Raw genomic sequence first — 27,398 nt, 5'->3', positions numbered from 1 at the left:
AAGCCGAAGGCCGAAGGCTTCGGTTCGTTCCGAGGTTCCGAAGTCAATGCGAGCGACGCCAGCGCCTCCACTCCTATCGTGGTAACGCTCTTGTACGCCCATTTGGCTCGTGTAGTCGTCGTTTATGAAATTGTTTTTCACCTTCCCACGCCTGAATCCTAGGAATGGCTAGAGAGTACGACCATTTATTCAAATTACTAATAATCGGAGACAGTGGTAAGTCGCCTTTGCGAGCCTCTAGCATGATGTTTGTGCTATTGTCGCCTCCAAACGCGAACAAAGTTCGTAGTGATTGGCTGTGACGCTTGCTATGAGCGAAAGAAAGGTGCACTTTTCTGCTCTTTAGGTCAGCCCCAATTGAAACAGATCAGGGCTTCCTTCAACACAGTTTCCTAGTCCGTTGATCTTTGGCGATCGCGTGGTGCAGAGCAGAACTTCAGTAGTAATCGTGTTGCTGGCCGTTCGCCGACAGGGAAGCAGTGTGTCGCCTAATATTTTTATCTCCGTGATGTAGCCGCTATAGATTCATAGCCGCAGGAATGTTAGTCATCTTCCCCATCGTAAACGAAGTTTTTCCACTCTCATGCATCATGTTGCACTTCAACTGTTAGGCGGCACCGCGGTCATTTTGTGGGGTGCTGTAGTGGGCTGGAGACAACGCAGCGATCACCGTACCGACTGATCAGTCTCGAGCAAGCTGTGTTGGGCCAATGCCTTCAGGGGGTGCTGCGTCTGCGGCCACAGGTTCATCGTCTCAAACACGGTAGACTGCGTGCATCGCCCGAAATCCTGAGCGCCTAATTAAGCTCAGTGACTGGCGAAATTGGCATTGTAGCCGAATCGCGAAGCCGAAAGCGCGCTTGCGGAACGCACGTTTTCGCCTCTACCGCAAGCCACCCGGGAACGGAAACTTGGAGGTAGGCACTTTAGTGGTGGCTTCTTTCATTGGGCTGCTCGAGAGGCGAAGTTATGCGCCGCGAAGTTTGTTTGGGTAACCGAGGTTAGTGGCCGGCCGTGCTGGGCGTGATCCACATGGAAGCGCATGAGCGAGCTGCACGTTGTACCGAGGCTAGGAAGTGCGCGTGTTTGGAAGAGCCCTTTCTTAATGCCGGGTTGACGTGCTTTCGCAGATGTTCTGGCCGTGTTTTTACTCGGCGAACTCGCCGTTAGGCAATTGGATCCTTCGTTGTTGTGAAGGGTCCGGTTCAACAGATGAGTAAAAAAAACGGTGTTGCTTGCACATGAAGCTTTTGCCCGAGGTTAGCGTGGTTCATTCCTTCGAAACAGTGGGGAAAGACGTCATCTTGCCTGCGTGATGCAAGTGAGCGCCTTTGCGGCATGCTTCCTTTCTGAGCGGAGTGACTCAGAACAGTTGTGCTGTGAACTCGGAGAAGTCGCAGCGATCACGTAGTGCGCCGAGCGCGCGTCAACAGACATTTGGCGCCTAGCTGTCCACGTCCAGTGCGTGCGCCCGGTTTCCTGGAATCACTCGAGCGTCCGGCACAGGAGTGGAGGCGCTTTCGCTTTCGCCTCCTGTTTTTCTTGTTTTCGGCGCAAAATTATTCCGGGTTGCTGGCATTCTTTAGCGACGCGTTCCGTTCGACGTGCCCCACTTTCCATTGTTTGTGGTTCTGGACTTGGACGGGAGAATTCTTCGCTCGGCTGAGCGCACACGACGCGCACTGAAAATATATGTTATTTAAATGGTGGAATTTTTCACGGCGATCGCAGGTATGGCAGTTTGAATGTCTTCACCTGGGTGAGCTTTCCGGCAGCAGTGCCTGTTAAGAAGGCCATATCATTAGGTCATTTCTACAGTTGAAAATTTATTTTTGAGCAGTGTGCTGTTTGTTGACTGTGCAAGAGATGTTTTAGAGCACTAAAGTATTATATGTTACAGTAGTAGTCATCGGCACAGACTGGGTAAGTAAAAGGTGTCAACAGATCAAGTTTAATGGTTGCAGCTGCAAATATGGCTTATAGCAGCTAATGTACAGGCTATTTGGCACTTAGGGGGAAAGTGGGAGCGTGTGACCGCACTGCGGCAGACAACAGGGGAAAATCAGCGGCATAGGCAAATGCGCAATAAGCACAGCCGGCTGCTCTTACGATGCATCCGCTTTGAGGCGCCAATTCTCGCTGCCTCTCGCTGGCAGCAGTTCTCGAAGTGCACTGGCCATGTGCTCCCAACTTCCCTCTAAGTGTGAAACAGCCTGTACATGTTAAAACAGTCTGCACAAGTTTCATGTGAACTGGTCTGGATGTTATAGTTGCATCATAGGAAGTAATTGTCTTGATCATATTGTTTAAACAACTCATCATACCTTGGTTTACACTAGTTGCCGCAGATTCATCAGTGCACAGGAAGCGCACAGATCTTTTATCATTAAGCAGTAAATGAAAAGTTCCTCTTAGTACCTGACCTGACTATGTAGAAGAACTGTACCATCATGCTGTATTGTACCATTTAACGTGTGCACTTGACTGCAGAGGCCATACATGGACCTCTGCTTGATAGATTTATCTGAAATTTTTTTGGGCAGATTAGAAGTAATGTTATAACTACTCTCACAAATTTTCAGTGTTATATCTCACGAATATTGTTTGCTACTATTTATTTTTCCCCTGAACCTTGTGAAAAGCCTGCAAAGTTAACAAAATGCAACAGAAGGCTGGCTCAACATTCATTGCATTTCTACAGGAATGCTACAGGTCAAGGCACGTTTTTTTTTTTTTTTGCACGAAACACAGGTATTCAGTTCTGAATTTTTGCGATGCTGTGTCCATAGACATATCTAAGCTGAAGAGACATGGGTTCAATTCTGGCCGCGGCGGCTGAATTTCAATGGAGGCGAAATTCTAGAGGCTCATGTACTGTGTGATGTCGGTGCTTGTTAACCACAGGTGGTCGAAATTTCTGGATCCCTTCACTACGGCATCCCTCATAGCCCAAGTCGCTTTGGGACGTTAAGCCGCAATAAACCTAAACCTCATACAAGAAATTTAAAATTCACAAATTTGAAAAATAAAGAATGTCTTGACTTGTGCTATAGTCCTAGAAGTACAACAAAACAAACGTTTATAATAGAAAAAACAGGATTTAAAATCTGCCTCACAAGATGAGCACCTAGTCAGAAATCCGGAATGACTATTTAGTCTGTGAACGATGGCCATAGTAGCACTGCATATTTGTTCCAGTCCTTTTGCATAATAAAAGGCACATACCATTCACCTTGGATTTAGGTGCTGCAAGACATCCTGATAGATGTGCTTTTTTCTTTGTGTTTGGGTGAGTAAGCTTATGTGTATAGATGTCAGTAGCTAAGCGGCTGAGTGCAGGTATGTGCGTGGGCACACATACTTTTCCAAAGAACTCTTTTTTTAATCCCTGTTTCAACACAGCTATGCAAGGCTTTTACTGACAGATGTTCTAGCTCTAAACATTTATTCTTTTATTCTAAAACCCAAGACATGAAATTAAAAGTTTGAACTGAAAACCAGACAAGCAAGAATCATTCAAGTATTTCTGAAGCAGTGATGGCAAATAAAAATTTAGACTTTCAGATCAAGTTCGTACAATTAAGTTTGCCCTAATTTCATGCCTGTTAATATTAGTGCTATTTTCTCACTGCTGACAATTGCAAAATGGCAGATGTACTTTTATTCCTGTGAGGTTTAAGTCAAGTGTGACACTTTCTATAGGCAAGGAGCATAGAGGTACAGGCACCCCCTGTTTGTTTATCACACTGTTTATCAGTATGACCTTGTTCCCTTGCGACCTTGTTTTGTGGAAGGAAAGGTGCCATGCTTACATTCAGCCTTTCTCTTTTTCAGATTTTCTGAGACATTAAGGTAGCTTGATAATAATGAGATGTTTAGTATAGTGAATTGAGGGAATATTTTTAAAAAATGTTGTTGAGCTCTTGTTATCTTAGTGCTTTGTCAAAAATTTTGATTTCATGTTGTTTTGCCAAGCGCTTTAATGTTGCTTCAAAGATCAAGGAGCTTATTTTGAATTTTACCTTAATCGCGAGAAAGGAACTCTAAATGTGCCGTCATCCATTGGGCAGTTACTTCCAGAAGCCTGAGTTCAGTATCTATACTCATGTCCTTCATGCTTGCATATACTGACATTTTCTCATGAGGCCATTTGTACTTCCTGCACTCTCAGTGTATCTGGTAACATGATGTCATATTTAAAATTCTGATGACTGAGCATTCGCTGGTATGTCCTGATGGAACTTCCCTGCTTGGTCAGGCATGATATATTAGTACGGCCAACAGTATGGACCACTGGTTAAACCATCATGCTCTATCCAGCGCAACCAGAATGGCACATTTGTATTATTGCGTTATGGAGGATATAGCAAGATGCAAAGCAGAGCAAGGGTTATGTAGAATAGCCAGTGCCAGCACTGGTGTAGTAGGTAGTGGTTTTCTAGCTTCTGCATTCCGTGTATGAAGGAAAGCACTTGTCTGCAATCAGATGGTCTTATTTTGTGCAACTTACTCTGCACTGTAGAGCTATCACCAGAATCAACTTTGATGCCTCATTACTATATCTGTAAATGGTTTCATAAAATATATGCTCGTTTTCTGAAAACTTTGCCTTTCCTGCTGCTTTTTATATTGAGTAAAACCTGAAGTGACTTTATTATAAGACAGAATTTGCCAGAATACCCAGAATCAGCAACAGGAATATAAAGCTGAGGACTGACAAGCCAGTCAGCTTTAAAGGAGCCCTTCCCCCTATTTTTCACCAGGGGGTTAGTGTGCTGGCATCAGGATATGTTCTAACAAAAAATATCAATTTCAGTATTACCCATTAGCTAGTTTTTCAGTTTGCAATCACTGGGCTCATGTTTTTGTTTAGAATGCTAGCTTTTTCTTATTGTATTTCCCAATTGACTGATGTAGTTAAATGCAACCTATCATCATTGCCCACTGCCCTTGAGTACGTGCCTTAAAGTTTGGACATATCTGGCCGTAGTTTGAACCGCTGCATGTAGGTGCCAGCCATGTGCATTTTCTAAATTCTGGCCGTAGTTTGAACCGCTGCATGTAGGTGCCAGCCATGTGCATTTTCTAAATTAGCTGTTCAAATTGGAGCACTGCACCGGTCATCTGTGCTAAAGAAGTAGCGTGAATTAATGAACACTGGAAAGCATCCACTCACTTTAGAACATATGTTCATTGTGTACACTAAAATTTTCAACCATAAACTTTAATTCATATTTTAGGTTACACTAACTTAATTTTTTGCACTGAGGTTCGATATGCTTTTTTTTCTTCCATTTCTGCTATGGAGCGGGACACAAATGCATGCAGTGTGGTGCATCTGGACAGATTTAGCTTTTCTTTTTGCTTTAATTTGCTGACAACAGCTTGCCTGCACAGATGCCATAGCTTAGCATATTTTCCGCTTCATAGTTGGAACAGCATGCTGTGTTCACTGCTAACTATTCACTTGAAGGTAACATGCACACATGTGCTGCCCAAGTTTTTTTTTACCCTTCTGTGATGTCCTCATGGTAGAGGCTTGTTTTTGTGGTGTGTTACTTTCTGCAATTGGTGTACAAGGGAGTGCTTGCAGCAAGCGAAAGTGCACAATTTTCAGCGTTTATTTTTCACTGAGCCTATTTAGCATGCCATTGTTAACTTGCTAATTAAATGTCCTGAAGCGGACATTTATCTCCTACTCACATTGTTGGTTTTGAGTGCTTAGTTAAGAAGGAGAGATGCAACAGTACTGAGTATCCATGGTTTCCGCATCAGAATTTTTGGAGTTTTGTAGTAGCTACAGCAATAATAAAAATGTCATTTTCATCATTGATACTTTTTGCCAGTTTTGTAGTTGCTAACCAAACATGTTCTGTGAATGAGTGTGTCTGGCTGAGGGGTAAAAGGAATTTTGTCATATCCTAGGAGCGTTTCTTAACTGCTGATGTGTTGGGAGCCCCTTGAGCACCAGTAAGGGTTATTGAGGAGTCAAAAGAGCAGGGGTAGAAGTATTGATCACAAAAGGTGCGCTGCATAGCTGACTGTCTATGGTTTAGCCTGGTATTGTGGGTATGTTCATAAGAACAACACAAAACAAATAATAAAAGAAGGAAGCGGACAGTATTGTGCCACTTTATTGCTAGCGCATGAGTGTGGTATATTGGTTAAATGTTTAGGGGAATCCCCAAGGTTCTACTCCACCTGGGGGGATTCCTCTAAACATTTGACCAACACTGTTCCCACTTCTAGTTATTGATTAGTTCGCTCTCGCCCTACCATAAGCTTGCCGTCCTGGTTAGCTCAGTTGGTAGAGCAACTGCTCCGGTAAAGCGGTGGTTCCTGGGTTCGAGCCCCGGACCAGGATGAATTTTCCTTTAACTACAACGTTTCTGAGAAAGCTGTATAGTTTTGCTCTGGAGCTGTATGGCTGCGCTTGGATGGATGCCTATGAGTAATTACTCTCCCTTATTACAGTGTGTTATATAGTTGCATTTGTAACAGTGTACTTCCTCTTGAAGTATGGAAGTTCCTAAATGGGCATGATTCGATGGACTTATGCTAATATACTGTGGCATAATTTGAGTACACCGATAGTGCATTGGTCATCTTATTTTGTGTGTTTTTTTTTTATGTCAAATTAAAATGAATTCTTTGTTCAACCAGTAATGCCATGCTTTCTTTTGTCAGTCAAGTGAAATCTTTTCATTTCCATGATAATCTCAAAACAAATGTTTGCTAGTTGTCAGTCCCTTTGTCATTGGTCCCTGCTTATATTTCCTTGAAATCCAATGTAGCTGCATATTCTTATTGCTTAGCCACTTGGTTTGTGATGCCTGTTGTGGCACTTTGCTCTCTCCATGGTTTTCTGACCTGTACTTTATCTTATCTCCTTTGCTGTTTTTCAGGTGTTGGAAAGAGCAGCTTATTGCTAAGGTTTGCTGACAACACTTTCACAGGTATGCTTTTTGATTGCATAGCTTTTCAAACTCTGTTGACTGATTTCTTTCTTTCTGCCCACATTCAGTGTCTTGCCAGTAAGTATTTTAACATCATTTAGCTTTTGCTAGCATGTATAATGCATATGAGTGTCAGGTCCGGTAAAACTTGTTGCTCGCTCAGGTGGCCCAGAACATGGGGCATGGTACTTTGCCTCTATTGTACCTTGTGCTCGTCCTTTGCTGCACAAGCTTCTCTAGTGTCAAATTTGTGTGGCTCTTTTCCGTGAAAAAGGTTGAAAACTGAAGCCTTATTTAAAGTACCTTGTGAGGATCCATGCTGTGTTTTTCACTATGCAGTAGACTCATGAAGAGACTCTGAAGTTGAAAAGACTTTGCGTCGTGCCTGGATGTTATCACTGTACATGCAGCTCCCCTGCTTTTGTTGGAATTCTATCTACAAAAGTAGGACACATGGGAACTTTTTGCCACCCCACTGACTTTGTTCGATTGGGGCTTGGGCAGATATTTCCTGGGGATCTGCATATTTTACTTTCATTAGGCATTGTTACTTCAAAGAGCTGCTTATTTATGAGTGAGGAGCCAAATAATTGCACTGCAAGCCTGGTTTCAAAATGCTTGTACAGTTCTTTTCTTTTGGCAGTGAAGCTTAATTTGATTACTGAAATGTTGATGACACTTTCAGACTCCTATCACTTTGGGTAAACGTTGCCTGAAGTTTGTATTGTTGCTCAGCCTTTGCAATCATACTTGAAGCTTGCATCATGCCATATTAAAAGCTTACAGTTAATGGTCAGGCAGTACAGTGGAGTTACTGCGAGGGCTGTCAAGTGTAACACAATAGATAAGAAGTACATTCCTCAACCACTCTGCTTATATTTTCCTCCCTAGTCTGAGCATCAAGAATTTTTGCCTCTAATGCCACTCTTCTGCTTTCTCAGCTGTCAATTAATTCAGTCTAGCATAGCGGCTTTGTGGTTTCATACCTACTGATTAGTTTTGCAGTTAGGTGTGAGCTCTAAATAAGGTCTGTAATTGCTGTACAAAGCCTCCCTGACCAAGCATGTGGTGCCTTCCTGTAGAGGTTCATTACAATCACCCATTTTCATTGCTCACTCTGACCTAGCTCTAGTGGAAGTTACTGCAAAGCTCCATTTTTTTTTTTATCTTCTGTAGACTTGTGTTCAGGCATAAGCTGCAGGCGACTGATTGTGCTTGCTGAATTTCATCCAGGAAACTATATCACAACAATTGGGGTGGACTTCAAAATCCGCACTCTCGAGGTAGACGGGGAGCGAGTCAAGCTGCAGATCTGGGACACAGCCGGCCAGGAGCGGTTCCGCACCATCACATCAACGTGAGCCCGGTTTTGAATGTGACTCTTATGGGTTGTGTTTTCGAGGACTGGAAACCCTGTCAAAGCTTCGTTGACCTTGCAAGTTTTTGGAGAAGTCTTTCTGAAAAATAAGTGTAGCTTTCCATTTCATTGCATCAGTTTTAAGGCATGTTGGCCCATTTGTGTAGACTGGTGTGAAAAACAGGCATACAAATGGAAACCAAAGTGTGTGGTGAAACTTAGTTCAAGTGGCTGACTGTGTCGAATAAAGGTCTTTTTGTTAAAAACCTCTTTATAGTAGAGTTTTGCCCTCGGACAGAAAAGTGGAATGAAGCTCTGTCAAAGTAATTATTGGATTGCCACAAGTTTCCCATAGAATTATGTTGAGGCTATCATCTTTCTTCTTTTCAACTATTTCATCATCTTTCCTCTCTTCCAAACTTACCCGGCCAACATGCATAGCCTGTTCACCTACCTGCGCAGCTATGCTTGATGTGCACATTATGTGTGATCATGTATACATTGCGTGTATGTAAAGACACGAGGAGTCCACCCAGGTGAGCTGTCCTGTTCAGACCCAGAAATCAGGCTTTGAAAATCTGCCGTGCCGGCACTGTAATGCATTCCTGCATCAAAGAGAAATATATTTGTGCAAATTCGTAGGGCAAACATGCGTAGTGCGTGGTGTGTCTCGCATGCAATGTGTTGGTTTTGGTTTGTGAAATAACACTTAGAGCCCGAGAGCAGTTTAAGGAAAAGTGTGTTCAATTGAAGTTACCAGCCTGCATAATAATATACATTAGGGATGTGACATTTTACTTTAGTAGCAGGTGTCCATTAAATTCTTCCATTTGCAGTATGTGTTGTAGCTCACTTTCACCAACAGCCACGGTGTGCAGCCCTGTTATTGATGCTCGTACAGGTAGCTTTCGTGTTGACAGTTGTGCGTTTGTTCTCACTACTGCGCCTTTAAATATTTAAAAATTTACATTCTGTAGGTTTGCTTTCACAGTTTCAAAACTTGGTATTGGTACAGTGCACCATGTGACCTTAGGTTTTCAGTTTGCTTGCGCAGCATGTGGTAATAATTTATGCATGCTGGCAATAAGCAAAAATACACTAGTGTCGCTTCTTCACAAAGTGAGAGCGGGCCATTAAGCACATTTGCATTCAACATGTCCTTAAGCATGTTTTAAGAAGCATTGCTTCTAACAAAGGCAGTGTCACTAGTATCGGGCATGCTAAAAGTTTTGTTGTGCTGACCTTGTGCACTTATGGTTAAGAATTGGTACTCTTGTTCAGATGGAAAGCACATCTATAGATTATGTTTAGGAGTTGGACTTTAGGGTTTTTATTTTTGAAAATTTTCCCAAGAAAGAATTGTTTAATTTTTTTTTTTTTTCGTGTGGCACATGTGGCTCCCTTCTGCACTCCAAAGTCACGTATGGTTTATCCTGGCTTAGTTTGTTAGTGAGGGTAGTTTTGCTTTAGAGTAGTGGTTGCTATATAAGGTACCGTCACCGTAACGAAAAAAAAGTAACAGCATGACGTTAAGATTGATTGGGCCGTAAGGCGAAAACAAGTATATTTTCTAAAAGCTGGGTTGCACAAAAACCTAATAACAAGAAAAAAAGTCTGCAGAAGCAGAAGAGCAGCACACATATACACTTGCCTCTTTAGGCAAGTGGAACTAGGCCTTTCTTTCTAGTTGCCTTCATGTTGGAAAAATTGGGGGCCTTCTTAACCACATTCTTAAAGAAGAAAATGCGATAGTATTTAGCCTAGTGTTGTCTAATGTCTAATGAGTGTTTGATGTTCTTGTGAATTTCCCGCCATAACTCCAATTGAAACCAATTTCATTGCCTTTATATAGTATGCATGAGTCATCACCTTTTAGAATGTTAGAGTACCTTCAGTTGGATTACCATATGGGATTATACAAATCTGACCCACTAATCCACCTTTGCCTATTTGGTGGGGTGAGCCTGCTTCCAAAATTTTCCTTGGGAATTCCTTAGGTACTTAGGAATTTTTGGCAGTGCCTTATGATTGGTCCACTGGTGGTCACGTGGTCTGGATGGCATCAGAACCCTCTCTGTTGCATTCATAGATCGTGGGGAGTCCTTGTACCCCTACTGGCGCAGCGGTGCAGTGGTGAATTGATGCACCACTGCCCCGGCAGGCAGCTTTTTTAAACATAGCCACCAGAGGCTCTGGCTTGTGCGACCAAGATTGCTCCTCCTGAGCTCCTGTAAGGCTCATGCATTGCGCCATGGTGAGCAGGTGGCATCTGTGTTGAATTTGGCAGTAGCAGGCAGTTTGCTGAAAATCCAATGGGCCGGTTTCCACCTTCCATAGTGCGCAGGTTGTGATGGCGTCACATGGTCACATGACCTCTCTATCAGTGCAATATTGGTTAATTGGGGCCACGTGACCTTGATGGCATCATCAAGGAGTTGACCAATTAGGGAATTCCATTACCTAGAAACAGGAAACTGCATGACAGCAGTCTGGTCATGCGCTTATATCTGGTTGTGATATATGCGCATGAATTTAGTGCTTGCGACACACTACTCACTGCTTCATTCACAGAATAAACTGGAAAAGCAGCAAACAGTTTAAAAGAAGAAAGTTTCAGATTCGAAAGAAGTGGCCGCACAGCCAGAATCCTGAAGGAGCCAAAGGGCCTCTGATCACATAGTGCACATGATGAAAGCAGTGATGGAAGTGCTGCTAACCCACTGTAGAAGCAGGAACATGACACTTTTTCGTCGCGCTTGGGCTTCGTTTTGAGTTGACTTGTTATGGTTACAAATATTGTTAGTGTCCTTACATGCCATGCAAAAACTTCTATAACCAAGTAAAAGCTTTGATAACGTGGTGACATTCAGCAGAACGCACTATGATAGTAGACGAATCTTGGTGAGGTAGTGAAGCCTCTTGATCTGCACTCGACAATTGTCTAAAGTAGTGGAGCAATGTACCATAAATAGAGGTTCGACTTCTCAGTTTTTATTTGGCAGATTTTTTTCAACGTTTATTTTAGCAAGTTTCGTCTATTTTCTTTTCACAAATATTTTGACGAATAAATTAGTCTTTTTTCGGTGAATTGAAGTGGTAATTCTGTGTGATCAAAAGTTGCTTACAGTCTAACTGGACAATTTTGTCAGCACGAGCAGTTCATTTGACGGTAATTAAAATAAAGTACCAGTAATTTGCTCTTGGACTTGTGCTTGTGGAAGGAATTGCTTGCGTCATTGAAAAAGTAAAGCAAGTTTAATGAGACTGCCAGCAGATAAAACACAAGAGGAAGTTTGCTTCTAAGAACTAGGCTGACAGGTTTTCTTTGGATTGTTGCGCTGTATTGAGCAAGAGGGCGGGACATCACGCGGTGGGCGTGTTGATGACAGCGATGGAACTGGTGCTCAATCGTGGCTGCAGCCTGAAGACAATACTTTTCATGACGATGATGCATGGTTTCATATCAATATCGTAATTGCTGTTGATAAACCTACTTAACCAAGTAACTGCTCTAAGCGAGCAATGATAGTGAGCAAACAGTGCTTATAGCTGGCAAGAAGGTGGTGCTTCCCGGTCTACAGAGACATGTAAGCAAACGGAAAATGTCCCAATTCGCACAACTGCGCGGCTTATCTGACAATACCACCGTCTCATCACAGCCCTGGCTTCCTTGCTTCGTCAGTTTTCAACTTTGACTGAGTGTAACTCGTACTAAACAGCCAGCTAGCTATGCCTTGCATGATAAGAATTCCGACCTTTTTCGGTTAAAGCCGAATTTCAAAACATAAATTCGTTGTACTTTTATTTATGTATCCTTTTTTTTTTTTCGGTTTAAACCTGAATGTCCAACCCCTTGTCATAATGTATATGAAATGAACGGCTGCGCAAATCAGGGTACAGACAAGAAAGAGGCACCACATGCGCACTGTACCAACTGTATATTCTATGGAAAAGTGGCATATTTAAACAGTTCCGCTCAAGCATGATACTCATCCCATTATCACTTCGAACCCAGCACGTGGTATGAAAAGCCGCTACATCAGGTTAACAGACTATATACTGCAGGTTAGACTAACAGATATCTCTGATCAAAGGAATTAAAAACGAAAAAAAGGGCCATCTCTTAGCAAAAGCACTGTCAAACGATCTTAGCAACAGCAGAGTCATACTTGGAGAAGCAAAAGCAGTCAGAAACCAAAAAACAAAATATAAAAAGTAAAAAACCAATAACAATCGTAGCAAAAACAGAGTCAAACATATGAAGCAAAAGCAGTCAGAAAAAAAAAGAGAAAAATTAACAACCCACCTAAACAAACAGCAGACGGCCGCTAGAAATGCTAGGCTGAAAAGTAGCACAGAACATGACGTCACAAAAAACTGTCTAGGAAGGAAACTTCATTTCTACGGAGGAATACCGAGGCGTTGCTGACACATGTGCTTCCTTACTTTTTTATCATAAAGGCCTCAAGTATTTCACGCGCCACCTGATCGCGACTCCTGCCCAGAATCCTTATTCCGTTAAGCACCGGCTCACACTTGCGGTCTCTACAATGGGGAGGCAAATTTGACCCGCCTCCGCTTTCTAACGTTTTCTCATGCTCCCGTGCCCTGTCGTTAATGCAGCGACCCGTCTGGCCTATATAAACCCTTCCACACGTCAGTGGGATTTCATAAACCACTCCGACAGCACAGGATATGAATTGCTTGCCGTGCCTCTTTTCGCACAGGGCTTTCTTCTTTTGGCCGATCCGCGAGCATAACCCGCTCAGCTTTTTGGGCGCGGAGAAAATGACACGAACGTCGAACCGGCCAGCAACGTTCTTCAAACTGTGCGCCACTCGGTGTATATAGGGGACCACTTGTGGTCTTCTTGATCCCAGCTTAGCAAGGGATTTTTTTTTCTTGTTGCCTTTCATTTTTTGAAGGAGGGTCTCTGCTACGCTGCAAACGACAGAACACGGGAAGCCAGCCATTTGAAGCCTTTCGATCTGATGGTTGAAGCTAGCTTCAGCCATGTGAGCACAGGACTTAAGCAATGCAGACTCGAGGCAAAGAGAAGCGATAGCCCTTTTAACTGTCTTTGAGTGCGCTGATGCGTACGGAAGCAGTTCCTTTTTTGCTCGGGGGGGAATACATCCAACACACTCGCCCATCTGAAAACTTGATATTAATATCTAAAAACTGCAAGCTATTGTTGTCTGGTAGTTCGTGAGTAAAAGCCAGTCCTTTTCCTTGTTGTCTAAAAGCGGATAAGATTCTTTCCACTGTGCTGGGGAGCGTCAATGCAGAGTTAGTAGTTTTTAGTATCACCAAGAAGTCGTCCACGTATCTAACAAGTACGTTTGTTTCATGATTGGTTGTACGTGTTGTGTTTCACCCTTAACCCAGACTGGCTCGCCATAAAGGAACTGGGTGCTCTAAGACTTCTTTCTTCGCAAACCACAGAATTTTTGTGGCAACGTTACCTCACTGTTCTCCCGCGGAAGCCTGAAAAGAAGAAGGTGAAGCCTAGGAGCCTGGTCGTCCTTGGGAATGCCTCCGTTCCAGAAGAACTTGCCGCTACTCTAGCGAAAGGGTCGAAGTACAGTGTTCCGCTGAGAATCCCTGCCTTTGAGCTCCTCTCCCTGAACAGGAAGTTGGCAGATAAAGCCGGTGAGGACCGGGAAAGATGCCTTTTGGATGGTGTTGACGGAATGTTGAGAATATCCCGGGAAAAGGACCTTTACCTGAAGGAGAGCACGCAACTCGTTGTGTCGTTCTTCAAGGATAATGACCTAAGACTTCTTCAAGCGGACAAAGAAGGCGGTTTTGCGGTGGTTCCAGCTAGCCTTTTTTTTTTTTGCTAGCCTTTTCGCAGGCCGTATTTAAGAACTTTGTTCAGGTGAAGAAGAGTGCCTGTAGAGTGAAAACGAAAGCCATCTCATTGTGCAATGAGCTGCAGATTTGCAGGCTGGCCAAGGGAATCAGCGATTGCAAGAATGGGTCTCTTGATGTGTTTTTTACGGTGAAAACCCATAAGCCAGACATGCCATTCAGATCCATTGTTAGTGAGAGGGACTCTTGGCAGCAAAAGGTGAGCCAGTTTCTTCTGAAGCATTTGAAAGGACTGGAAGTAGACGATCCCTTCACCACCAAGAATTCTACAGATGTGACAGCTTTTTTAAAAGACCAGTCCTCTATTGGATACTTGTTTTCTGTGGACGTTGAAGATTTATTCTATTCAATTCCGCATAGTGACCTTTTCAAATTCGTACGGGAGTGTATTGAGTATAATGGGGCCATTGCATTTCAGAACTCAGCTGGACTTAGTGTCGACAACTTTTTATCACTACTAGAATTTTACCTTAGGTCTACGTTTGTTTCCTTTGAAACAGAAATGTACTTGCAGAGAAGAGGCATCTGCATCGGCTCCTGTGTTGCCCCGGCGTTGTGTAATATATTTTTATCAACTATTGACCGTGCTTTAGCTTCTTCCCTCGACAGTGGCCCAGTCCTGCGAATTTTTAGATACGTGGACGACTTCTTGGTGATACTAAGAACTACTAACTCTGCATTGACGCTCCCCAGCACAGTGGAAAGAATCTTATCCGCTTTTAGACAACAAGGAAAAGGACTGGCTTTTACTCACGAACTACCAGACAACAATAGCTTGCAGTTTTTAGATATTAATATCAAGTTTTCAGATGGGCGAGTGTGTTGGATGTATTCCCCCCCGAGCAAAAAAGGAACTGCCTCCGTACGCATCAGCGCACTCAAAGACAGTTAAAAGGGCTATCGCTTCTCTTTGCCTCGAGTCTGCATTGCTTAAGTCCTGTGCTCACATGGCTGAAGCTAGCTTCAACCGTCAGATCGAAAGGCTTCAAATGGCTGGCTTCCCGTGTTCTGTCGTTTGCAGCGTAGCAGAGACCCTCCTTCAAAAAATGAAAGGCAACAAGAAAAAAAAATCCCTTGCTAAGCTGGGATCAAGAAGACCACAAGTGGTCCCCTATATACACCGAGTGGCGCACAGTTTGAAGAACGTTGCTGGCCGGTTCGACGTTCGTGTCGTTTTCTCCGCGCCCAAAAAGCTGAGCGGGTTATGCTCGCGGATCGGCCAGAAGAAGAAAGCCCTGTGCGAAAAGAGGCACGGCAAGCAATTCATATCCTGTGCTGTCGGAGTGGTTTATGAAATCCCACTGACGTGTGGAAGGGTTTATATAGGCCAGACAGGTCGCTGCATTAACGACAGGGCACGGGAGCATGAGAAAACGTTAGAAAGCGGAGGCGGGTCAAATTTGCCTCCCCATTGTAGAGACTGCAAGTGTGAGCCGGTAAGAAAGCGGAGGCGGGTCAAATTTGCCTCCCCATTGTAGAGACTGCAAGTGTGAGCCGGTGCTTAACGGAATAAGGATTCTGGGCAGGAGTCGCGATCAGGTGGCGCGTGAAATACTTGAGGCCTTTATGATAAAAAAGTAAGGAAGCACATGTGTCAGCAACGCCTCGGTATTCCTCCGTAGAAATGAAGTTTCCTTCCTAGACAGTTTTTTGTGACGTCATGTTCTGTGCTACTTTTCAGCCTAGCATTTCTAGCGGCCGTCTGCTGTTTGTTTAGGTGGGTTGTTAATTTTTCTCTTTTTTTTCTGACTGCTTTTGCTTCATATGTTTGACTCTGTTTTTGCTACGATTGTTATTGGTTTTTTACTTTTTATATTTTGTTTTTTGGTTTCTGACTGCTTTTGCTTCTCCATATATGACTCTGCTGTTGCTACGATTGTTTGACAGTGCTTTTGCTAAGAGATGGCCCTTTTTTTCATTTTTAATTCCTTTGATCAGAGATATCTGTTAGTCTAACCTGCAGTATATAGTCTGTTAACCTGATGTAGCGGCTTTTCATTCCAGTGCTGGGTTCGAAGTGATAATGGGGTGAGTATCATGCTTGAGCGGAACTGTTTAAATATGCCACTTTTCCATAGAATAAACAGTTGGTAGTGTGCGCATGTGGTGTCTCTTTCTTGTCAGTGCCCTGATTTGCGCAGCCGTTCATTTCATCATGCACCAACTCGCCCCTCAGGTCGTTATTCTTTAATGTATATCTGCTCTGCTTGATCTAACGGTCCCATTTATCACCACGCTCCTGGCTTCAGCATTTTGTAAATTCTCTCTGCAAGTCATTGTGACTTGTACTCAGTGGCGAGCATAGTCCTGAAGGATACTGACTTTTTGGTAAATACCTAATTTTAAAAATTGAAGTCTGCATACATTTTAAAAACTTCAACCCCCAGCTATGTCGTTCCAGTTGGCAATGTATATCCTCCAATTTGTCGCAAGTCGGGTTCATTTAATGTGTAAGTAACTAGACCTGGGTACGGCATTTAAGCATTATTTTGATTTCACACATGCTTAGCTTTACTGCATGGCACAGACTGGATGCTTTGTTTGCTCAGGTACTACCGAGGCACGCACGGTGTGGTGGTTGTCTATGATGTCACGAATGGGGAGTCCTTTGCCAATGTCAAGCGCTGGCTGCACGAGATCGAACAGAACTGTGACGTTGTCAATAGGATTCTAGGTATGTGCTATTTCACTTATGAAAGATCATTTAATCTTTGTGGAGTTGTCTGCCATTGGCTACATGTTGCTTAGACTTCACACCTGTTTCATCATTTTTGTTTGAGAACAATGAGTAGCTGATTGGCAGCTGATTGCTCCCGCTTCTCATACTAAATTTTCTGTTCACTGCCTTGTGTACGTGTCTTCTTTACTGTGGGGATTTTATTTATTGGCTGTAGTTGCCTTGCGTCATCACAGCACTTGTTTTTTTGTTAACTAAGAAATAAAAAAATTCTTTACAGGACTGGTGCCTTTAGCACAGGCAGACAGACTCTTCTGGAATTAAAGGCTGACTACTTTGAATGACTTGTGCTGTTTTGAACCTATGCTGCTTCACTACAGCATAGGTTCAATACAGCGCAAGTCATTCAAAGTAGTCAGGACTCAACCTGTATTTTTTCATGGAACCAAACTGAACCTGCATTTGGAATGATTAAAAGGAACCGTTCTGAACTGGTTCCGAACTGGCACCCGCGCAAATGCTCCGCATAGGCGAAATACCCCATTGGCACAAGCCTCAGGGGAGCCCTCCTACTCGTGTGACGGGGTCTCAAAAGGGGCTAAAAATGATGGTGAAGTGCTTTGTAGGTGCAAAATCCACCACATTTACATGTCCCTCACCAGATGGATTCTAGCATATACCCTAGCCAATTTTCCGTTAATATTGAGTTCATTTGATTTTGCTGCCCTTGCCGTAAAGGCTTATTCATGTTGCCGTAGACAGTAAATTAAACTGGGTAAAATGAAAACATCTCGTATAGAACACATTTTGCATTTTTTAAAATTTTCTATACCAGGGTCACAAAAAAGTAAACAAAGCAAAGCAAGGTTGATTAAAAATCCTATCTACATTCAAAATTTGAACCTGTTTGAACCAGTCCAAAGTGGAGCGGAATGTTGCCCTGGAGCCGAACCAGGAACTGAACCCGAACTGAACCTAAAAAAATTCCTGTTCGACAGCCTGAGCAACATGCAGTACTGTGGATTGCTGCTTGCATATGCAAAAAATGTTTGTTAGTAACTACGTTTTGTGTTTTTTTTTCAGTGGGCAACAAGAATGATGACCCAAGTAGGAAAGTGGTGCTAACAGAGGATGCACAGCGCTTTGCTGACCAAATGGGCATTCAGCTGTTCGAGACGAGCGCTAAGGAGAACATCAATGTTGAAGAAGTGAGCACTCTTGATGCTGTTTTGAAATACATAAAACAAGTTTGGTTTCTTTTTTTTTTCTTTTTTTGCTCGAAAAATGGCTGTGAAAAGTTGGGGTTCGAGGACACTTTGTAGTTGACGGGTATTAAACACATTAACCCTTTATGAAGCGCAAGCTGTATGCATGTCTCGCACGCATAGAAATGGTAAAATTGCCCTCAGAATGACTCTAGAAATTAAATGATGTGCTTTCAAGCCGTTCTGACCCTATTTTTCTTGAAAAATGGGGTACACGTTTGTACCATTGACTTCAAGTCTGATGAACTCATGAGAAAACTTGGAATCGGAAATTGCTTGAAGAAGGGTTTTGAGAAAGTTGTCTGATGGAAAAGGCTAAAAAATATGAGCCACATCAAACTGTGTGCCCGCGCTTGTAAAAACACACAAAATACTGAGGAGGCCTTTCAACAAAAGAGAAAAACATGCTGAATAGTTCTTTAATGCCATGGCATTAAGGAGTCCGTGTTGCAGAAAAGCCAGCATCCGTCGTCAGCATCAGCATCGTTGACCTTGAGCAAAAAATCAATGAAAAATCTCCAGCGGAGTAACCGAGGTGGGCAATGCCTAGGTGAAATGTGGGCCACCTAGGACATGTGGCCTTGTGGCATCATCACAACCTCCCTACCGAATTGTGAGCAAACTGTCCACTGTGGCAGGTCGCAGTTAAAATTATGATTGGTTGCGCGAGGTTGCTCCCCTGAGCAACCTGGGTTGCACAGGCCCCACTACTGCCAGCACCTGCCATCGCAGGACAGTGGCGCATTGCTTAACCGCTGCACCACTGCGCTAGGAGTGGTATGAGGACTTCCAGGGATCTATGAATTTAAAGTAGAGAATGAGGAATTCCACTTATACGGGCATTAACCCATTAATGCTATCGCATCATACCCTTAAGGCAGGGCTTAAGTGTCCCTTCCAATTTTTTTATTGTTCAGTAGTATTCATCATGCAAAAATGTGGTACGTAGGTGCACCATTTTTCGCTTGCCAGCAGTTGAAGCAAGTGGGACAACACGAGTCCTGCTGTCCTAAAAAGGCTTAACTTCAGTACTAGTTAACACCTGAATTGTTGCACTGCCCAAAGATATAGGTTTTTAGGGCATTTGCTGTATGAAGGGTCAAATGTAAATAATTCATTGATCTACCATTCAGACTCTTGGTAGCCTTTGCGCGCATCTCATACATTTGTCAAAATGTGAGGGTCTGGATCTGGCATGCTTATACAGCTGAGCATGCTTATTTTTAACTCGAGCACTATTATTGTCTGTGCTAGGCATGTACTAGATTCTATATGATTGTAAATTGGCCCTCCCTCATATTGCATTACAGGAAAAAATAGAAAGGGCGTGCCTGTGGGCACATTCTAAAATGAAACTGTTTTAGTCGCTGGATTACTCATCCACACTTGCTCTGTCGTCCTCACTAGCACTGCCGTTGTCATTGCTGCTGCAGTCCCACAGCACATTGTTCTAACATGGTTATACAGCGAAATCCCCTACTTCGCAAACAGCCGCACCACGAATCGCTTGGACCAGCTAAAAATTTTGCCTCACTGCAGCTGTCACACCTGTATTGCCCATTCTGAGACAACAAACTTGCAGCTCTGCATTGTTTGCTTTTTCTGCAGAAAGAATGACATCCGTCTTGAATGTAGCTGTCAGTGAGCACCGGATTCTTACTGAACCCAGAGCACAAATCGTGATCGATGAAGCACTGCATTAAAAACTGGTAAAATGTGACCAGCAGTCGTCAGACGCATCAACAAGAGCCAAAGAGAGGCTGCTTATGCGTGAGCGGTGACGGCTCTTCCATCAGCTATCAACACTTCATAAGCGCTGCCTTCCAAGTGGCGGTGCCACAGTGCTGCCACAGTTGGAACAGCAGCCCTTCTATCAAATATTGACACTCCCTTGAGAGCAGAGTGCACAGTTGAAAGTAGAAAAACAATGTAAAATCCTTCCGAAAAAGTGCACAGAATGGCCGAACGCTATTGGGTAGAGCCGTAGAGCTAACATAAACTAGCAAACACGCACTGTAGCATCCCTGATAGTCTAGTTTGTCTCGCCTTTGTTTATGGTGCCGTGCTTTGGTTTCGATTCTAAGTCACCGATTAAGGCCGATTATGGCGAGCGGCAAGCAAGTTTCTAGACTGGCTTCCCCAAGGCCGTCTTCCCGTAGCTTCTCGCATCGAACATGGCAAAGGGCATGCGACCAGCAGTTGCTTGCGACCAGGCGGCAACTCGACAACACCGTTGTTCACACTTGCAAGTGCAACCTGCGGGTCGCCTTCTCGTTTGAAGCGAAAACTCTCGGGAATGACATTGTTGGTGCGCTTTCGAGAGTTTCGTCTGCTTTGGCCAATGTGAAACGGTTCGGCTTAGGGACGACTACGGCAGCCAGAGCTCAGTTTGTTGCCCGACGCGTCTGGGGTCAGCATCGTTGCCAAAAGCTCAGCTCGCTCGCTGATTGGTTCAGCGGTTTGCGACTTGCAGTCGCAATGTGGAAAATCGAGCAGCGAGTGACTGGCCTGCGGCTGTTGCTTTTCGACCAAAACAGTCGCACAACCTGTGCGGGTCGCAGGTTTTAATGGGAATCGGAGGGACACTTCTTTTGTGCTTATTGGCACGTTTCAGTGCCAGAAGTGCTCTTTAGAGCGGTAAAATTTGGCACATCGAGTGCACCCCATGGAATGCTACGGCGAAAGTCTGCCCGCGATCTTTCGGCCACTTTTCGGCATCCATGAGACCGCGGTTTTTTGGCATCGCAAAGCGTCAGGAAAACTTTATTTTTGTATGGATTCTATCACGGGGGGACACCAGCGATGCGATTGCGATTGAGCTTAATGGTTCGAGTGTGCTGCATCATGGAATTTGACAGCCATTCGCTCTGCTGTAAACAGCTGGGGAGCACTCGGCGCTCGTTTGGTACCGTACTAGGCAGGTCATCGGCTGTAGGTTTGGTACTTTTGTGGCCTGTTCTGTGTCTGCATGAGACTAATTCGTCGGCGGTATTAATCTGACACTGCATGCGCAAAAGGGTCGCCACCGCTCGGCAGCGGCGATGCCTCCGCTCGCCACTTGGCTCTAAGCGGGTCAAGCTCTTCGTGCGCTTCGAATAATGCGGCTTAAAATGCATGTGTTTGGGTCGGGACTGTAAGAAATTTCGAGTAAAGTGATTTCGTTATAACGAGGGATTACTGTATGGGCTCACACAATTAATGACTTAGTGTTATCTGCTGACTTGCTGTGCTGTGTCTTTTTTTGTGTGTGGGTTCTGGCTATGTGACCAGGTGATTGGGGTGGTGAATTGTCCTGGAATGTCCTTTGCAATCAAAATAAAGTTCCAACAGTGAAGGCTTGTTGTGTAGGTTTAATGCCCCTCTACGGGTCATAATAGATAGCATGACATCACATGTGTTTGCCCTCAGATGTTCAACGCCATCACGAGGATGGTGCTGAAGAGCAAGAAGGAGCAGAAAGAGCGGCAGCAGGTGCCTGAGGACAAGCTGCGGTTAAAGCCGGGGGGCCACAAGAAGAAGAAGCAGTGCTGCTGATTGGCGGCCCCTTCCCCCTCCCCACCACCTCCACCACCCTTCCGTGCGGCTCTGGTTGCTGGTGAGTTTGAGATCAGTGACGCGGTGCTCTTGGCAGTAAAAGTTCTCAGTTTCGGACACCACCACCAGTTTTTAAACCAGTTTTGCTGGCACTTATGAAAGCTGTCACAGCGTGGTTGCTGAGAATCATAACTTTTTTTGCAGCCTTGGGTGCAGTGGAGTAGTTAGATTAACAAATGTGCACTGTGCACATTAATTCCTGGCTGCATACACTGGCAGTGTGGGAGTGGCAGTGGACAGGAGACACAGCAAGCAGTCATACGGCCATGAGTGTCGGGGCAAGCATGAAGTCTGCGTGTCCTTCATGCAGGATCCCTGGCAGTCCTTAACATTCGCAAAGTTTGAGCAGGTGTGAGAGCTTCCCGTATACTATGGAGCTGAACAGAAATCCTGGGAGTTTTTTTTTTTTTTGTCGCATAGAAGTTATAGTAAAATAGCACCTAAATTAAGTTTTTTGGCAGCATCCTTGTTACAAATTTGTAGACACCTGTGTATCTGTGGCTCTTAATTCTTGGTTGCTGTATGTACGGTATGTATGTAACCAAAGGCATGGTTCATTTAAGGAACTAATCATTCATTACCATCCACCTAAGTGCAGCCATACAGCCGCAAATATTGTATTTACTCGAATGTAAGGTCAGAACTGCTCAAAAAGCCTGTGTTCATGCTTAAATCGATGACAAACGCCGTTTTAGAGAAGGGAAACTTTTTTTTCCGAAAATAGAAGTGAATAGTCACACCTTGCAATATAATCAATATTATGCGGTGTCTGAAACACACTATGCCATATTTACTCGCATATTGGTTGATGTGTCATGCAAGACGCCCCCCAACTTAGGGAAACGGAGAAAATAAAGTTAGAATTCCACATTGGTCGACCAACGGAAGCTTTGAGTAACAAATACCGATCAAGACATACCGGAGCAACGGACAAGCAGTCAAACTCCTCGCCGAAAACAGCGCACTTGCATATTGAGTGCAGATTCAACACATCGTCCTGAAGAAACACGATAGAGTACATGCGATGTGAGGGCATCGTAAAGACCTTCGCAGACTCCCTCAACATTTGCAGTGCCACCAATGCCGCATGCTAACAGCACTAATCCATTTCGGATGCACAGAAAAGGCCTCCTCACTACTTTGCTCAGTATCGCTATCTGACGCACTTTTGGGCGACATAGAACTCGCTCAATTATTCATGGCTCTGCGCAAGATGGTGACATGCTTAATTGTTGCTGAGGACGGCCACCGACCTTCTGGAGGCATGGCTCACTGCTCAATTGAGCGACAAGGAGAAGTTTTGTTTTTACGACAAAACACCTAAATCACATGGTCGACGCTCCTTATCTTTGTATCAGTCTTACCTGGTAATCTTTTGTGCAGCTTTTTATAACAGAAATAGAAAGGACACCTGAAAGCCATTTGTTAAAGTAATTTTATTTGCAAATTTCTACTCTTCTTTCTGTATATTGCGGCATCGTTCCTCGTGTTACATGCGCGTTCTTTCATTTTTTTCCCCTTGCACAGGCACAAAGTCAACCCTTGCATTACAATCGCTTTTTTTTTTGCCCCCTTTTCACACCTGCGATGTATAGCCTCGCATTACAAATGTGGTTGCATTACATTGGGGTAAATACTGTAAACTATACAGCTGTCATAGAATTTTAGTAGTTTTAAAAAATTTAACGTTTGTCAGGAGCTGGAACCTGCAACTTGCTGTCTGGGGCACTTGCTCTACTGACTAAGCCAACCTGGACAGTTAGCAAGGCCACAGGGTGAGGCTGATTTGATGACCCCAAAGGCAGAATAGATATTAGCCATACTTGCCAGCCAAACTAATTAAGCTACTTGGTAGAGAAGTGACGGCCTTCAACATGCAGCAGTCGTGGGTTAGAGCTCTTCAGCTGCAAAGATTCTAAGGCAGCTGTGTAGTTTTACAGTGTAGCCATATGCATTGCACTTAGGTTGGGTGCTAATATGTACCGTATTCTCCCGATTGTTATGTGCATTTTTTTATTTTTATTAAAATAAAACCTTAAAATGGCGTGCTCTAACACCCGAAGGCAAAACCAAAACTATCCTGAAAACAGCCTCATTATCAATACCATCAGAATATACTGTTTAATCGTTTCTGCACTGACAGCTGGCATGGCTGGCACTTTAGAGACATTAAGCTGGACTACATACATGTATATTGTTAAGAACGAGATACATGTATATTGTTAAGAACGAGTTGCGCATACATAAAGGACGAACACAGGAAGGACGATGAAGATGGAAAGAGTGCAAATCATCGTCCTTCCTGTGTTGGTCCTTTGTGTATGCGCAACTCGTTCTTAACAATAGCCATGCACCAACTCACCCAGCAAGAAGTTCTTTGAACTACATATATTTGTATCTGTATATAGTATCATATTTACTCGCTTAATTTGCACACTCGCAACTTACCCGGATTTCTGAAAAAAAAAATACTTGCATATTTTGCATTTTGTGCTGCACCAGACCACCAGCAAGTACACGGGTGCACTCAAGGCAGGCTTGGGAAGATCACAGTGGCCATGTCACCGTGTGCGGTTGTGAAACGTGCAAGTGGCAAGGGTACAAATTGTGCACTGTTTACCTGGCTTGCTCGCACTGGCAGTCACCTTCCCAGATCAACAGTTGCGCGCGCGCCTGAATCCGAAACTACCGAACTGTTGGCTGTTCGCTTTGCCGCTAGTCAGTTAGACTGCACCCAAGGGCGTAGTTTCATCAACCGGTATCTTCTTTGCCTCTCACGGCTGGCTTCACAATTGTACTGTTGCGAATTTATTGCTTTGAACTGCGCATGCTCCGTCATGCCATCCAGCGCAGAGCGAGATAGCGTGGGGCAGGGCACGAGGGGATGTGCAGCTTATAATTAGTCAACTTTTTTTTTTTTTAAGCAAAAGATGCGAGATGGGGAGTCTACGTATAGGCGGCAATACATATACAGCATGACCTTTATGACACGTTTTGACCTTTGTAGAGGTTTTTAGAACGTGTTCAGAAAATTTTCACATAATTTGTGCACCCCCTTTTTGAAGCCTTAATTTAAAGAAAAAGTGCGCAAATTGCACCACTAAGTACTGTATGTGAATGGGTTTTCTTTGTTTTTTTTTTTTTTTAAATGATATCCGAAACTGTTGTGCTGAACCACTGGTTGTATGCGCCTCAGGTGCTGGCTGGCTGGCCGGCCGGCCTGCCAGCCAGCCAGCCAGCCAGCCAGCCAGCCAGCCAGCCAGCCAGCCAGCCAGGGGACTATACCATCGACTGGTCCAAAAGCTTACTTGTCTGATTGCTTTTCTTTTTTCTTACCATTGAGCGTTTATTTATTTAGCAATGCTATGGACTGCTGTTTGCAGCTTCAATGCAGTAGCCTAGTCTAGCACTTGCACAAGTAAAGTTTAGGGGGGTTGACACCTTTACCCTCATGGCTGTGCTTGATATTTTCTCCTCGGGATGCTTCTTGTGCTCTCCAGGAAAACCTGTACATTTGCAAGGGATCAGGAGGAAGAGGACGTGGCTCACTCCTTTTTTGGGGCAGCAGCACTGTCTGCCTAGGGCTGCTGCCAGTGCAGAGAAACTCATCGTTGTCGCGATTGACTTCTCTAGCTCTTTGTTCGTTTCTGCCTCCTGTTCTTTCTCTGCCTTACCTGTCTCTCTCACTGCCTGGCTGTGTGGAAGACATTGCCAGGTACTGTATGCTGTGTTTGCGTGCATCATGTGCAGGGCTTCTTTCCTAAATGTTTATTTTTTTTTTAGTTTGCCAAATCCAGCGTTGCTGCTGAAAGCAGCCTGTGCAAATGTGCGTGCAACCAAGCCTGGTCTAGGATTTTTGCAGCATCACCTGTTTGCCTGATAAGAGCATGTCTGGGACTGCAGTGGACGATAATGAGCCTATTTGTGGCAGCCACGGTGTGTGAATGGGTGTTGTCTACAAACGGTGATGTGCAGCTTAGCTCACTGTAAATACAAGCACAGGTGGATGATGGGGAACTTTTGCCAGCACGTGCATCCCGAGTGGCACATGGTAGGCTGGTTGGCGCGTGCTCCTCCACCAGATGTGCAGTTCAGCTCCCGTGTTAGCAAACGGAGCGATATTTTGGCAGGTCTGCACCAGCAGGGAATGGAAAACAACTGCAGATAGGGCAGCTGCTCAGCAGCCCTTTCACTTGAACATCGCTTCTGTTTTTGTTATGCTGTCTGGGCGGCTTGCGTGCACAAACATATTCTGGTCGGTTTGGTACAGAGGCGACCGCACGAATTCTCACATGTCTTTGCTCGTGCTCCTCCCATTTCTTTTTCTCTTTTCACTTGTAGCCATGCTGGGTTATAGCCCTCTCTTACTGTGCCGGTGTGCTCATTGCAGCTTTTGGAATCTACACTGAGGGGTGAAGAGCAGTGTGATTAGAAGTGCAGTTGTGTGGTATCAAAGTTATTGATGACAGCTTTTGAAGCTGTGGGGCCAGTGGCCAAGAGACCCGTCGCCTTTTGGTTGGGTCAGTCTTAGTCACCGAATTTTCACGTTCATGTATGAATGTGTGGCGAATATTCTTTTTTTTTTTTGTTACACGAACTCCTGTTTTTTAAGCATGAAGTCTGCCATCGTTTTTTTTTTGTATTTTCTCACAGTATGCTTTATCACACCCATCACTTGCATTGCATGTTCTTGTTATCACCGGATGTAAATTCCTCTTCCATGGCTATGTTGCTGCCAAAGCATATATAGCATTTATTGGTTTTATAAATGCAGATTGCTGCAATATGCTGCGATACATTTTGCATTGCTAAAAGCTGTGGTGAATACATGAAGGTTAGCTTATTGTACTACCAGAGAATGTAGCAGTACCTTATGCCACTCTGCAGGAAGCACAGCTTTCTGCAGGGAGTGTGAAGCATACTCTCTCCTTTTTTTTGTTGTTTTGTGGGCAGAGTAATTTTGAATGAGTATTTTGCACGTCTCTGCTGTGTCTCCTGGTATATGCAGGTCACACTGGTCACTTGAGCTGCATAGCACATTTGCATGCCATCTGTGCCTGCAAAGTGCAGCAGGATGTACCATAAATTAGTTTGTAGCATGTTTTTCGTTGTGTTTTTGTTGAGCATGTTGTTTTCTTAGTTCCGGCCTGATCGCTTCAATTTGATGGAAGTAATAGGCCTTTACACGCAGTTTTTACTCATTTGGCGAGGCCTTTTTGAATATGAATCGTGTCTGTTGAATTTGCTCCGGCTTAGAAGTGTGCAGTTTAGTAAAGACATCTTATTTTTTGTCTGCGGCATACATTTCTGATCCAAAAAGAGTTATGTCACTGTAGTGACATTGTTGTTGAAGTCTTGCGAAAGAAATATTCTTTCTGGGTCATTGTGTGGAAAATAGAAAAATGGCCTTGAGCAGGGTTCGGTGTCTGTAGTCCGCTTTTTTGCCGGCAGGTGTAAAAAAAGAAGTTGTGGCTGATGTAATATAGTGCATACATTTCTGCTTTTTTTTTTCTTGAGCACTGGTCACTCGCCAAAGTACTGCGTGCCCCTACAAAGTGTGCACACCACTGCGAAAAGAAAAGTAAAGGAACATACAATGCATACCTTAAATTTTACAGTGCGAAATAAACATATTGAACAATACAGGTACCTGAATCTTTGCCTTTCCACTGTGA

The 27,398-nt window shown here is 44.0% G+C and overlaps 1 protein-coding gene and 1 non-coding gene across 4 annotated transcripts; both read left to right on the top strand.

Moving 5' to 3' along the window:
- The first annotated feature begins 56 nt into the window (after positions 1-56).
- Rab35 (RAS oncogene family member Rab35) lies at positions 57-27,366 on the top strand. 3 transcript variants are annotated; one of them, XR_013312443.1, is made up of 7 exons: positions 58-216; positions 6,906-6,956; positions 8,190-8,313; positions 16,737-16,861; positions 17,948-18,072; positions 21,538-21,724; positions 25,224-27,366. XR_013312443.1 is itself a non-coding variant. In XM_077652870.1 (6 exons), the coding sequence occupies exons 1-6, from the start codon at positions 165-167 to the stop codon at positions 21,661-21,663; spliced, it is 603 nt and encodes a 200-aa protein (XP_077508996.1). In that variant the 5' UTR covers positions 57-164; the 3' UTR covers positions 21,664-21,725. The 3 variants fall into 3 exon arrangements, 1 of the variants encoding a protein (XP_077508996.1); XR_013312444.1 differs by lacking the exon at positions 58-216 and adding an exon at positions 1,631-1,731; XM_077652870.1 differs by lacking the exon at positions 25,224-27,366 and having other exon boundaries at positions 57-216; positions 21,538-21,725.
- Positions 6,290-6,364, top strand: TRNAT-GGU (transfer RNA threonine (anticodon GGU)). The gene has a single exon. It is a non-coding gene; the product is annotated as a tRNA-Thr (tRNA).
- Positions 27,367-27,398: the final 32 nt, after the last annotated feature.

Source organism: Amblyomma americanum, chromosome 2, assembly GCF_052857255.1.
Source record: "Amblyomma americanum isolate KBUSLIRL-KWMA chromosome 2, ASM5285725v1, whole genome shotgun sequence".
NCBI lineage: Eukaryota > Metazoa > Arthropoda > Arachnida > Ixodida > Ixodidae > Amblyomma > Amblyomma americanum.
This window is presented reverse-complemented; position numbering and strand designations above follow the sequence as displayed.

What these genes read in the sequence shown, in the direction of transcription:
- Rab35 (XM_077652870.1), top strand. Translation starts at nt 165, where the DNA reads ATGGCTAGAGAGTACGACCATTTATTCAAATTACTAATAATCGGAGAC. An exon ending in TGCTGACAACACTTTCACAG is followed by an intron (nt 6,957 to 8,189) that starts GTATGCTTTTTG and finishes AATTTCATCCAG; the next exon opens with GAAACTATATCACAACAATT. An exon ending in TTCCGCACCATCACATCAAC is followed by an intron (nt 8,314 to 16,736) that starts GTGAGCCCGGTT and finishes TTGTTTGCTCAG; the next exon opens with GTACTACCGAGGCACGCACG.